Source organism: Anticarsia gemmatalis, chromosome Z (genome assembly GCF_050436995.1).
Source record: "Anticarsia gemmatalis isolate Benzon Research Colony breed Stoneville strain chromosome Z, ilAntGemm2 primary, whole genome shotgun sequence".
NCBI classification, from domain to species: Eukaryota; Metazoa; Arthropoda; class Insecta; order Lepidoptera; family Erebidae; genus Anticarsia; species Anticarsia gemmatalis.
This window is the reverse complement of record NC_134776.1, coordinates 15,943,413-15,957,981: the sequence shown is the minus strand read 5'-3', so window position 1 is coordinate 15,957,981 and position 14,569 is coordinate 15,943,413. Positions and strand designations below refer to the sequence as shown.

The 14,569-nt window shown below is 38.4% G+C and overlaps 1 protein-coding gene across 2 annotated transcripts in view; it reads left to right on the top strand.

The window, feature by feature from the left end:
• Positions 1-14,569, top strand: part of LOC142986437 (uncharacterized) — a 72,713-nt gene that overhangs the window by 53,830 nt on the left and 4,314 nt on the right. For both annotated transcript variants that reach the window (XM_076134943.1, XM_076134944.1), the window contains exons 3-7: positions 11,653-12,090; positions 12,312-12,416; positions 12,675-12,849; positions 13,343-13,402; positions 14,244-14,482. In XM_076134943.1, the coding sequence (XP_075991058.1) occupies positions 11,653-12,090; positions 12,312-12,416; positions 12,675-12,849; positions 13,343-13,402; positions 14,244-14,434 (969 nt within the window). In that variant the 3' untranslated portion in view covers positions 14,435-14,482. The remainder of the gene's footprint in view (positions 1-11,652; positions 12,091-12,311; positions 12,417-12,674; positions 12,850-13,342; positions 13,403-14,243; positions 14,483-14,569) is intronic.

Genomic DNA, 14,569 nt, shown 5'->3' with positions numbered 1-14,569 from the left:
GTAGTAACTATCACCTACGCAAAAAGAAACCACTCATCTAGCACCAGTGATTTTATAGCCATGAAGAATTGCTCACACAATACTTTTACAAGTTGATAACTTTTTCTGACTTACTTACGTCTTAAATAAGTAAATCTATCTTTAGACTGTCACCGAAGTTTGGTCCTGATTAAAGTCTTTGTTAAAAACATGTCCGCTGTAAGACTTTAATGCTATCAGTCTAATGTAATGTTGTTCGAACATTTAGTTCAAGTTCTGTCAAAGAATCGATCTCCGGATTTACCTGCATCAATCTATGTTTTAATATTGTTTACTTTCAAACGATGTATTTTGTGTAACTTTTTTTTAAGAGAAATTATTTTATAAAGAAATTGCTGTTATAGTTTTTCGTAAATATATTACGAAAAACTATAACTGCAATTTCTTTATAAAATAATTTTATCATACGCGCATGAGTCCATCCAGTTCAGTTGCATATCTAGAACATATTAAGTTATTTTACTACACCGTTATTTTCCACCCTCACTAGCTATATACATATTTCCATTTTAAAATATAATTTAAAGACGTGAAACGAAATCGGAGATGTGACCGGATTGGAGCGTGCCGCAATCCATTACAGCACAGTGGTAGTGTAGGCGCCGACTTTACCAGGGGGATGTATCCATTAGCTAATTAGTACCGACCACCGACCCCTTCTTACGCTACCTACCAGATTGTAGCCTCTTCGCGCGCTAATTGACTTTTATAATGAACGAATAATAACGCACTTTTTGATCATTCTAATATTCTATATGAATACTTCAGTGCGTAAAGGTCTGATGCTCTACAGATTGCAGTTAAAAAAGTTTTGTGCCAGTACATAGTATTAAACAAAGTCGCTTTCCGTTGTCTGTTCCTATGTATCCTTAGACAAAGACATTTAAAACTATGCAACAGATACATTTTTAAAAAATAGAGTTATTCTAGAGGAAGCTTTATGTGTAAAAGTGATGATATACTTTTGTGAAATAACTTTTTTATCGAATATAACTTGCGCTGACCGCTAGTGACATTATAAACTTATATCTAGTAGGTATTTGTGCAGAAGTAGACAAGAAACGTTAATGATGTCAAATATCAATGCATTTATGAGAGCTCTATAAAACGATTACAATTATTTCCCTGAGAAATAAAGTTATTATGGAAGAATTTTATTAACACATAAAATATATTCATTGCAATTCTCTATTATATTAATTACAATACACATATTCATACGAAATACCTACATAATTGTAATAATCATTATATTTCATATATTTTTTCATACGATCTTTAATTATTTCACAACGCCTGTGAATAGCAGGAAAATAGAAATTTATTGTATTAATATTGCACCAGAGTAAAAAAATCAAAGTGTTTCACAAGCAAGTTTAACAGAACTTTCTTATGAGTAATATGAGTCATAAACAACGACACGTCGCGTTTGTAAAATATGCATTCAAGATTCCTCACAGACATACTGTCTAGAAACCTCATACGTTTAGTCGAACACCAGACACCCGGTACATACCTACATAGTAAAGTTAATCATACACACGCTCACTTCCTGCAACCAATAAATCAATGACTACGTCGTAAAATCACACCTTTTCACAATACTAAAGTATTTAACCGCAACCACAATACATTAAATTAAAAAGTTAAACTACCCCTCGGAACATCGTGGCTATCTTTTAATGAGGTAATGGCGATCCGACGAGAGGGGCGAGTGACGCGCGCCGCGCACGCGAACACCCCTGCCTCTAATAATTTCATTATTATAATAAACCGAGTCAAACGTGTAAACGAGGACACGTGATAATTGTGACCCTCTGACTGCTGATTACTGTGACAGCTTGCCCTTTTAACTTTGCGACTGACCGCTGTTGTTCGTAGCGTACAAACCTCAATCATATTTGCCTTCGTAACAGACGTAACGGCGAAGGTCCGCTCGCTAATATTAAATTGTAAATCTATAAATGGAATGAGCACTCATCTAAAACACAACACGCCAAATTTCAATTTAAATAACGTCGGTACATTATTGCGTACACGTACCAGCACGATAGCCGATAGTCATGACAGTTAATTTATAAAACGATGAGTTACAAGCATTGCCGAACTGCTCAGCGGGCACAATAAACATTATGGGCACATTCATTAATAGCTGACCGCTGACAAACGGTGCCTCCCCCCTCCGCCCGCTCTTTACCCCATTATCCCCATAAACCCCTGTCTACCCTCCCGTATTCCTCCTTCCATCTCCCCGTCTCCCCATTCGGCCAGGTGTAAAACTGCCCGGTCACGGAAAGACAGACATGCGATGCGGCTAATATGTTTTTATTATTAAAGCTATACGTATTGCTCATCCCTCCGGCCCTCGCGAGGGGATGACCCATGAATATTTATACGGTGATTTGTTAATAGCGCCGCTGCGGTAACTCACTGTGACACACAAAAAATGCAAAGTAAATGCAATCCCACGGCCAGAAACTGAACTGTTACACGGAAGCTTCCGCCCCGACTATGTAGTACGACGTTCGTTCTAACATAGGTATATGGACTACATGTAATATATTGAATAGTAATCAGTGGGTGGAAAAACCAAAACATTTTTTCCGTTTAGTCGTTTTTAAGCAATCGATTTAGAAATGATGTTACATACGAAACACCGCAAGTAATAAATCTCCTTGCACAATATACATACCCTTCACGTGTGTCGACGTGTGATTCAAGCGCTTTCTCAGCGAATTCACTTTAGTAATAACTTGAAAGCTAACTGGCGTGAGTAATGCAGGAAAACGTGTACCGAGTAATGTCAACTTTAGTGCCGTCCTAATGTGTGGAACTATCTGCGACTCGCTATCTGTGGGACAACTCCCGCTTGCTACTCACCGCAAAATCTGATTTCTGATTGTATGAAAGATAGTGAACCGCGTAGCCACGTAGTCAACTTGTGCAACTATAACTTAAGTACTAAATTTCGTTCGGTGCCGCGCGGCCGTGGGAAACAAAATTTTCATTTACTTTCCCGTCAAATATTATGGCTACTGCTGTTAGCTATGATTGTTGCTATTTAAGTGACATAAAATGTGTGAAATGTTCACGGAAGGATATGAAAGTAGCAGGAAATACTTGCAGTCGGCACATGCACACATGCACACATGCATCAAATTTTATTACGACACTGTTAAGTACAACGAAACCTTTGTAATTAGATTATAGTATTATTTGTATGTCACAACCGATTTGTCGGTAGCAACTGATTGTAAGCATTATTTTGTGGTGATTATATTTTTCGCTGAGTGCAAGTAATATGAACAGAAATAATAACAACTCCATTACTTACGCGACAATAACTAAAGGTACTAAAACATAGCGCATGCATGCATCGAATACCGACCATATTTTCCGTCATAATATAATAATATGTAAAGTAGTACATAATAGTAACGATGAGTTGTCATGAAAAGGCAAACTTGGCTGAAACAGTAGAATAAGCATGCACTTGGTCGGTAACAATCGCTTTGGGATCGACATTCGACATGCACCTAAATAAAACTATAGCAAATGCAAACTACGTATCGACGCTTGAAATCATGGAAAATACGATACAACAAGTCGCTTGGCAATTTTGGCCATTCAAGCGTTCTTAACTATATTACAACCTTCCAATTTATTATGTCGCCTTTGCTTGCTCTACTAAAGCCGGGATACTATTCCGTAAAATGCAAAATATAAGAAATCAGTATCATATTATTATATCAAATACGAAGTATTATGAGAAAAATCCCTTACCCCGAATTTTTTGAATAGCGCTTAATAGGTATCTTATTGAAATATTGGCAGTAGACAACTAGATAATAGAGTCATAAATAGTTCGTAACCCTCTGAACTGAACACAGTCGGAATGTTAAGGCCCTAGAGACTAATACACATACTATAACACTCGCAATACATGAACCTTCGACATCGCATGGAAATATGTGAATCACATCGAACACAACTATTTTATCACAATAAACTAACATATTTTATAAGCTTTGACTTCCCTAGACATAAAAATGTGATCAGGGGGCTACCATGTATCTCAGTTGACAACAATTTGAAAACCACTATGCTGTACATTGTTTTCTCCCTAATATTATAGCGATTAACACGTTACGTCAAAGCAGCCATCTACCGAATAATGATCATCAATTTGACCAGTTATCATCTGAGATACGTGAAACGCCCACAGATACATATTAATATTAGAAAAGCAAAGGTTAATCGTCAAAACCTCTACATGTTTGTCTAACCGACTTAGATAAAATTTGGCAAAGTATTCATTACCCCAAGGAAAGATGTAGCTTCCTTTTCAAAACAGTACACACGGACAAAGCCTCGGCAAAAGCTGGTAGGTACAGCTACAGGTAGATACATAGGTCAGTCATTCACAAACAACTTGTTAAGATTATAATCGACCCTATTAGAATCTACCTACGCAGTTCTCTGACAGTGAAAATATTCAACGTAATGCTAACAAAATACTTAACAATATTCGCAAGAAATATTGTCTGTTTTCTGATTTCACTAACACACTTTTAGGTCCGTAGTTTGTGTACAATTGAAAGTAATATTCATGGAATTACTTTGAATATCTCAATCAACAATATATTGTGTACATTATATCTGGTTAAAAATGCCCTCTGCTTGAAGAGTCAAAGAGATTCCCGGTATATAGACTATGTTAAATCCAGACTAAACACTATCTGTGCCGAATGTGCCTTAACTGTAAAAATAGCGATAGATATTAATTCATCCTCACAAACTTCGTGTTTCTTATATATTTAAGTAATGGATAAGGATATCTGTTTTCTTAAGAATACCTATACACGTGCTTGGCCATGAACTATCACAACTTGACATCAGCCAGGTAGCACCGGCCGTAGTCTGAATTTAAACAAAAGGAATCCACAAAATCATGAATATTGTCTAACTATTGATTACCCTATATATCAGTTTACCATATCAGCTTATGTCCTATTTCAACCTCTTTATCATACCGATGTAACAGAATATTTTCCCAGCGACTTTTTATAGTAAAATTATAAAAGAGTATTTCGGTACAAAATCAACATGGCCCGTGAACGTAGGTGTTTGGTCGCGATCACCCCACGCGCCCCCACGTTTTGCTAAAATTATGGGAAATGTAAACACTACTCAAATTACATTTTTTATTCTCCTATTAAGCGGCACTGTGAGACCGTTCAATGTACACACAAATTACCTAAGTAACCTCCCCTTATATTTTTTGGTAAATATTTCGAATAAATAATGTCTATTCCCAAAATACAGGGTTGGTTGCTCGCTGCTACGCGCTTGCTTCATAATTTGGATGTGAAAGGTTAAATCGAATGTTATCTTGTTTAGTATTGATGCCTAATATCTGAAATGTATTCTTTAAGCTCCGTATAAATGAGTCAAATCAAATTATGGTACAAATGATGCGATGATATTAATGATAATGATGGCATTTGTAATTTCAACATTAACATGTTTCAGAACCACTAAGATGTAGTGGTATTTTGAGCTCTGTTCTAGAATCGTCCAAGAACAAAAAAAATGTCATTAAAAACTGCGACAGAAAAGTAGTGTTTCATATTATAATACGGCCGGCGAAAAGTGGGCGGCGCGGCCTTATCGATCCGCCTAACACCGCCCGCCCAGGCCGCCCTGCCCGCCCAGCCGATAAATACTCCCCGCTCCGTGCCAATGTGAACCCACTGCCTATAAAATGTTATTACTATTAGTTATAGTCGTCATAAGTTTTAGGGGTACCTACTAGGATGATAAAAAACGTTACTTTGTATGTAACAACTAAAAGCCACGGCGCTACATGTTTTATGTTTAGGTTTTCCGGAAGCGTTTCACCTCGTGTTTGTACATGCGATGTCCTATGGGCATTATATATTCACGTGTTATTATCACTACGGCGTATAATAAGCTTCTGTTTTAGCTAATTCGCTTATTAGAATATTTATATCCTCTGTAAACAGTTTATAACATGATGTGATCGTAACTTCGTAAGCTTTGTTCTTAGCCATTCGAGAATAATGTATTCTAGCGTATAAGTGGGGCAAATTATCAGTACTTTTCCTAAGAGAAACAATAACAAACGGAACTGTAGATAGAATGTACGCATTTACAATATTGAATGTATGATAATCGTCACAGAAATATGCCGATTGCCAACATCGCGCTGTGTACAGTTGACAAAAATGTAATGTTTGCAATATGGGCTTTACGACTTAGCTTTAAGACGGTTATGTGTTGATTTTAATTGTTTTACATAAAGTTGTGTGTGTATTGTACTGTACTGAAGAATGAAGCGCTCTCGTGGGCGGCAGTTGAATTATGGAAATAGACCGACGACGCGAGACATTGTTCAAACAATGCCATAACGGTATGAGACGGCAATTTTAATTCTTTTCGTATGAGGAAACATTATTGAAAAGGTCAAGCCTATTGAAGGGTTGTAAGGCGAAGATTCATTCTTACGCTTATGAAATAAATATTTCTCAATAATTAGTAAGTTACGTTATTGTTATATAAGGCACAATTTTGCTGTCTATGATTTAAATTAGATAGATTAAGAAACCAAACAACAGTCCTTAAAGTGCTATTACTATACAACAGCAGTACCGCCTTAATGTCTCATAGTAACAACACAAAAAAGAAGACATTTTCCCTACTTACATTTTTCTGTTGACATAAGTCATAATGAACTTTGCTACTTAAAATTAGATCGATGGTAAATATGATGTAGTTTACAAGCTGGCCCTTAAACACTAATTAGCACACAGTCCCTCGGGCCGGGGACGTTTGTGTACGACACACACATACGACTGACCTCCTTTGGTATCTTTCATTTCCTGCCATTACCGACGACCAATTTTTCATTCAGAACAATTTTTATGAAGTATGTTTCGGTACATTATTCTTTATTACATTTTAATTAAAACTGTTTAATGGATTTGTAACATTTGTTGATATGCTTATTTAAAATTAATTATCATCACTTAACTAGTTTATGACTGCAACTTCGTTCTTCATATTCCGTTCAAACTCACTCAGCAGATTTGCTTAAAAGATAAACTTACTTTTTTTTATATTTAAGAAATAGGTAGAAAGAAGGATACCAGTTACTAATTGGGAAAAGCTGATGTTCAATGCAGAGATCTAAAAACGTTTTCATGTAGATAAGTGTATTAATATTACGGGCATCATGAAAACATACTGAGAAGACGCAAACCAAGGAATTTTCCACGAAAATGAAATAAACACGATGTACGGTGTAACTAGGTACTTTACATACCTCCATACACTTACTCCCTTTTATAATGAAAAGAAAGTACGGTAGACTCAACTGTGATATAAAAAAGCTCAAATATTTTCTATATCCTTTTCATATCCTCATTTTATATGAACTAAATAAATCGTTTTTTAAGGAAGAATATTTAAGAAATTATGAACTACTTTTTCCTAGTAACAGTTATGTATTAAAATGTCTACTCAGTCTATCTAGATTCGACTTTTAGCACAATAAAAAGCTTTACAATGTTATAAAATATTTTATGGGTTCTAATTATTTTTACTATTCTAACGTTGTTTCACTTAAAAACTAGTTTGATTCGATCACTCACTAGTGACTAATATTAGAAACATTATTTTCACATCAGGTTTAATCAAAACAGACATTTTGATGTAAATGGAATGTTTGAGAAATTGTTTCGTCATAACTGTATAAAGTAAGAAAGGCAATAGCGCGTTATTTTGATCGATTACTTTGTCTTTCAAATAATTGTCTCCTGAAAGTTTCGCGTAAAGGTTTCTTAATAAAAAAAACCGACTTAATGAGATTTTTTAATGAGCTGTCTTTCTGTTATATCCATACTTAAAAATCTAACGAAAAATTGCTCGGTTATAAACAAAGGACATTCAAATTTAAAACTTCCTCTTTTGATGAAGGTAGCTACAAATATCTTTTCAAAATGCACGTAGACCTTGTCGCAGACTAAAGTTAGTATATCTAGGAGCGGTTTATTTCATTTACGATTAAATTAAAACACTTTTTACTAACTGTTAACTAATCTAGTGTAAAGTAGGTAGGCGTCTAAAGCAAGAGAAAATAGAATTACTTTCGCGAATAGCCTCTAAGCACGCAGGGCCGATCTGCTATCGTACGGCGATATGAAAACACTTCATAGCAATGAAAAATTGAAAAAGATTTGATGTGTTTGGATTTAATATAAATTTTCAACTAATACAAACTACTGGTAATAATTATTGTAAACCAAATTTCTTCTTTATTTTGCATGCAATGTTGCCTTGTTTTCTTTAAACCGTGCCTAAATATTGCTAAATGTAAATCGTCTAGTCAGTCAAAGCAAACATCAGACATACTGACATATCTGGAGCAAAAGCAACGGCCTAACTAACTGCCATCATGTATATTCCTTACATTTTCTTCGCTGGAGTATGTAAAGGCTTGATGAAACATAATGGCGAGCAATTTTCTAAGCTACGTCAATGATCGCCGCCACGCCGCCATTGGCCGGGCGGTGAGCAGCGGTGAGCAGCGGTGAGCACAGCGCACGGCGCACGTGGCAGCGTCGCAACGCAACCATTCTATTTATGAATGTGCTCGTTTGACGCGACACGTCATTATCACAAAACCACCAATCACAACACGACGTTTTTTTTTTCTTTTCACAATTTCAAGTGGCTGTACACAGATATCAAAATCCCGCATCATCATACCTATTATGCAAACTTTAATACACTTTCGCATAATTCGTCAAAGATAAATGAACAGATAAAGGCTATTTATGTATATTTTAATTGATATCTAGAAATTCGCAAATCTTGTGCGACTCGTAGGTCTGCGTGGTCGCTATCTTTTGATATCTATCTGTGTTACGTTTATTTGATTAAGATTTCGAATACGTCCATTGAAAATTTATTATACCTATTCTTTTTTCGGGCGAATGATTTTGCAGTAGGTATTTTTTGTATAGCGATATGGCAAATAAAAAGATATCGTAGGCAATTAGGTACCTACGATAAAAAATGGAGATGCCTAAAGCCAAACTGATTTAACGAACTATAAAGTAACAGTATTCACCATTTCAATAAATATTGTCCGTTAATGGCGTAAGTGACCTCACCGGCATCGACTTTAAAACCTGTAAGTAGATTGGCGAGCACTTGCCTCATTCAACGATCGAAATAAATAACAACAATAATCTATTAGATTTGAGATATAATCTGGTGCAAGTGCGTGTTTCATCACTGGCCGGTGCAAATCCGCGGGAGGTTCTTTCATTTCACAATAGCTGTCTGTTCACTATAAGCCGACTGATTTAGCTGGCTTCGTAAATGAGCTAAACCGAAGCGAATACGGTGCCTGCGAACCGCCCAACACATAGACTAAAATGTTATCCAAACAGATGTGTCAAAGATATTTTATATCGTTCTTTTAGAAAATAATACAAAAATTACTTCCTATCCTTTTTAACTTAACGAATGTAGGCTACACGAGACACGAGCTGAAGCGCCGTGTCTCACCGTGATATATTCTTTTAATATTGCTCTTCTAACAATAGCTTAGTTAAGGATTATGAAATGGAATTACAGGACGATGTTATCCGTATAAAGTAATATTAATTACCGAGTAAGTAATACATGAGCGGGGTCGTGTAATGGATCAAACGAGACTAGTATCTAGTTCTGTGCGTGCGCTACTCTATGTGGTTGTTGCTCAAGCTCGTCTAGTCGCGGTAGAGGAGGCGCTGCGCAATCGTTCGATCCGCAAAGGTCATGGAAGGAATTTGCGCGGTCCGGCGCTCTTGCGACACCCTCTCTGTTCCAAAGAGGTTCCGATCGGTGCCACGCGGGGTAACCGATTGCTTCGAAATTCGATTCCATTCCACCTGCCAGTGCGTTCTATTCACTCTAAACTTAAATACCACCGATTTTTACTTTAGTTTAACAAAATAGAACGCCCATAGATATGAAAGTATGAGTAACCTTGCATACCTCACCACTTCATAGTATTCAAACAATAGAAAAGTAAACAGATAAACCCTATACATAAAACTTATCAATATTTACATAGGTATTACGGTACATTCTAATAGGAAATACTACACGCACACAGATATACTTATGTATGTAGTACTTACATAGGTACCACAATGACTAAACTAAGGTACAGTTAGGATTTGCAGTGAGATTGTCTTGAACCTACATACATAATTTGTTATCTGCCGGCAGACTACGGGTACTGTTATTAATGTAATAAAATTCCTTAGCCTTATATTAGCGAACGTCAAAATATTGACATTACCAACATTTACATTCAAATTGAAAACAGACAGCACTAAGTACTAAAATAGGAACTAGTCCAACGAATAGCTCGGATCTCAAACCTAGTTACAGATTTCTCGAAGCTCTCTTACCATTCATGACTGCTTTTCCGCAGCCTATGCGCTGACAAATAACTCTCGATTCTAACTAAAGGGACAATTATTCGACATTAGTGCAATTTAATACTCCCGCCAGTTACCTGTGTAATTCTAACTTTTACGAGTACGTTTGCACTCAACTTAGACAATCGCAATTGAACATTTTACTATCTGTCGTAAACATTTTACTGTAATTTGAGTTATAGATATCATTTAAAGATACTAAAAGATGTACGCTTTCTAATTCTGCAAACGATATCTTAAAATACCAATTTGTAATTTTGACTTTCGCGGCGCGATCAATAGATTATCTTGAATAATACGCGAATAAATTACTCAACGATTTTCTTACGACACAATTAAAGTGAATTTCAATGCTAGCTTAATCTCATCAGAAAACGTGTGTATGAAATGATCCGATATGAAAGCATTGCTCGTCACCTGCGAGCCGCGTGGGCCCAATCCATTGTATGCAAATACGGCGCGCGGCGCACTGTGCCCACCTAGCAAGAGAAATTGTTGGAAATTGTGTAAATTCATAACTTTAATCGGAGCTTTAATCCTCTTAAGTATGATCGATGGACTCAATCAGTTTCCGAGTGTAAGCCCGCCATGTGACATCAAATAAGACATGCTAGATACCGAGCTGCAGAACCTCCGAGGTATTTCATTTCTCATGACTATCATTTCATTTAAGAAGATGAGATTTTATAGCTACGCTTTGTCTATACTTACCCGATTGATACTTGCAATAATACGTGTAGATTTATATGTTTATGGAAGAAAATGCGTATAATAAATGTGTCCATGAAGCTCCATTCGTGTATAAAACTTTGACAATGTAAAGTAACTGATCTTACTGACACACATCACCTATCCACGTTCACATATATTTTTATTCCAGATGCTACTATCACTGCCCTAACGTAATAAGTACACAAATATATGTTAAACATGTTTATCGCCTCCAAAGCTACTTCTGGGACCTCTTTGTAGTAAAAGATTTACACAATGTATCAGAGGGACTTTCTAATGTTAAATCTACATTTGAATAGGATTTTCATAATACGATACCGATCTGCAAATCACGGAAGAACGTGTGTTCGTTTTGCTTCAGACATCTGAGCTGGAGTCGCTGCTGTGCAAGCAGGAGGGCGCCTCACTTGCGCCCGCCCACATGGACCTTTTCGATGGCGGGACCTCCTCACGTGACGATGCATTCCTGCGGCCCGCACTGTGGGAGGACATCGCCTCCTCCATCAGGAACATCGACCCCGAGAACGCGAACATGCTCGCGCCGCTCGGCTCCACACACGTCAAGCTCGAAGCTGATGAGGCACTTCTCGAAGAGTGCGCTACACCGCTACTCAGTCCTCTCGAGATCAAGACGGAGAGGCTGTGCGCGCCGCCGACGTACGCGCACCCGCAGCCGCCGCCGCAGCTGCAGCACCAGCCGGCCACGTCCTTCGCGAAGTACCCACCCTCGCGGCTCGTCTACATGTCGCCGCTGACTCCGCCCAGCTCCGAGCAGGGCAGTCCGGGGAACACCATGCAGGTAAACCTAGATAACGTGTCCCACCGGCTGTGCGCTTGCGAACTTGCGTCGGATGGTACCATCTTCTGCAAAGCGATATATTTGTTTTATTCTTTTCTTCGTGACATTGAAGCCCGACAATCTTGTAGTAAGTGGTAAGAGATTGAGTTTATTAGTATACATTCTCAATGTGGTAGACATTGAGGTTGTGAAGTGCAGCAAACATGTGTGTTATGTCGCAGGGAGGGCCGCGGAGGACGCCGCCGCCGCCGTACCACCCGCCGCCGCTCCTCAGGGCACCACATGTGCCGCCACACCCGCCGCCACATCCACATCATCATCCACAGGTAAGCACCCATGCTATTCTTAATCATCAATCTTGGCATATGAACGGCTTCACATCTCGTTTTTCCACAGCAGAGTATGTCACGTTTGTTTCTAACACTAAATAAATCAAGATTCATACAAATAACTAGGTAATTACAATATGTTCCTAAAATACATCGGACGTGAGAACGCCCTAGGCTCAATGAGTTAAGCCTTAAACTTGCGATAAGCCTCTAATTAATATGTCTAATGGAGCGATGTACATGACTGTTACGTAGGCGATGCCCCAACAAATGCAGATGCAGCAGGCTGCGCCGGCGCCGCCGCCCCCGCCGCAGGTGCACCACGCGCCGCTGCCGCACTCGCGCCTGGCCCCGCCGCCACAAGTCAAGTACAACCGGCGGAACAACCCCGAGCTCGAGAAGAGGAGGGTGCATCATTGTGATTTTATTGGTAGGTTCTTAAACAAAAATTAATATGTCTAGTTTTAGCCATCGTTATAACTGCTTCCATGGTCCAAGTCAAGTGCTTGCCGATCTGGTTCGGTTCCCGAATTGATCACAGGCATGGTTGCTATGGTTTATGAGACATACTCGCCTTTTATCTCAAGGAACTGAGCAGCCTAACAAATTGTGAGAACTGGATGTAAGTAAGTATATCATGACGCAGGCCAACATCTCCCAGTATATCAAGTATAATGGTATTTACGAAATACTATAACATTAGTAGACTTACTCACACAGGTACGGTACTCTTAAGTTTTGGCACAAGTTTGTTTCACTAAAAGCGTAGTAACTAAAACAAATCTACAACTTTCTAACTATTTGCTTAACAATTTTTATCCACCGGAAATTATACGCACATTACCTAAATCAAATAATGGTTATGCACTTAACAATAGCTATAATATAATATCGTACTCATATTTGAAAATAATTTATTACAGGATGCACGAAAGTGTACACGAAGAGTTCACATCTGAAGGCGCACCAGCGAATACATACAGGTATTATATTTCACTAATACTTACAATAAGCCACTGCGATTTTACTTCATACCTAATACAAATATGTGGCGATTGCGAACCTCTCTAAACGTAGATACATAAGCGTTCGCTCAGAGGAACATGTGCTGGGATGTTCCCAGTTATTTCGTACAGTTTGTAGCGGTCAGTAGCCCGGCGAAAGTAACAGATATACCTTACAACAACATTGTACTTAAGTACTGCGTTACGAGTATCGTTTAAATTTCACCGTACTTTATTGTCACTTGTCCAATTTATTTAACATGGACTTCAAGCTTAGTAACCAGCTTTCTAAAAATGTCTATTTCACATTAACCACGCAACTGTTATAATGTTCTGAAATCACTCGTGAGCAAAGTTCAAGTCAAAATTAATACAATGAGAGTCAACTAGGCCTTGTGGGAAATTTCCTTGGCCCTTCCTTCAAACAGACGCAATAACGGTTCGAATGCGGTTATGGCATCATTAAGACAATCCTGCTGCTTCAATAATACGACACTGATATCAGTATTCTAACATTTTGCATGATGCATGTGATTTCTGATACTTTACCGGCGTCTGTTTCAGCCAGAACTGGGTGTAACGGTACTTCCGTATACGTGTGTTTACTGTTTACGTTGTTCAACTGTCGATAAGGGTCACCTTTCATGTTTCCTTCCTTCAAAAATACTACTTCAACTTGGCAACATAGTCTTAATCCAAACAAATGATTTGAGTATTCTGGAAAACATACTTTCCACGGATACCCATTTTGAAACCTGAAAGTTCCGCTCTGTTAGCAAGACTTCCTGCTTCGTATGAGTAAAAACGTGTGATTGAACAGGAGAGAAGCCGTATACCTGCCAGTGGCCGGAGTGCGAGTGGCGGTTCGCGAGGTCGGACGAGCTGACGCGCCACTACCGCAAGCACACCGGCGCCAAGCCGTTCAAGTGTGCCGTCTGCGAGCGCTCGTTCGCGCGCTCCGACCATCTCGCGCTGCATATGAAGCGGCACCTGCCCAAGACGTCTAAATGACACGCGAGGAGGGGCGGTGAACAGCCGCCCACTCCTCAGAACACCCAGGTATCATTGTCTTTGTCTATTGATATACCACTGAAGTAGCTCTAGAGTACTACGTTTGTAAGGAATATGGGTTATCCATATTTCAGA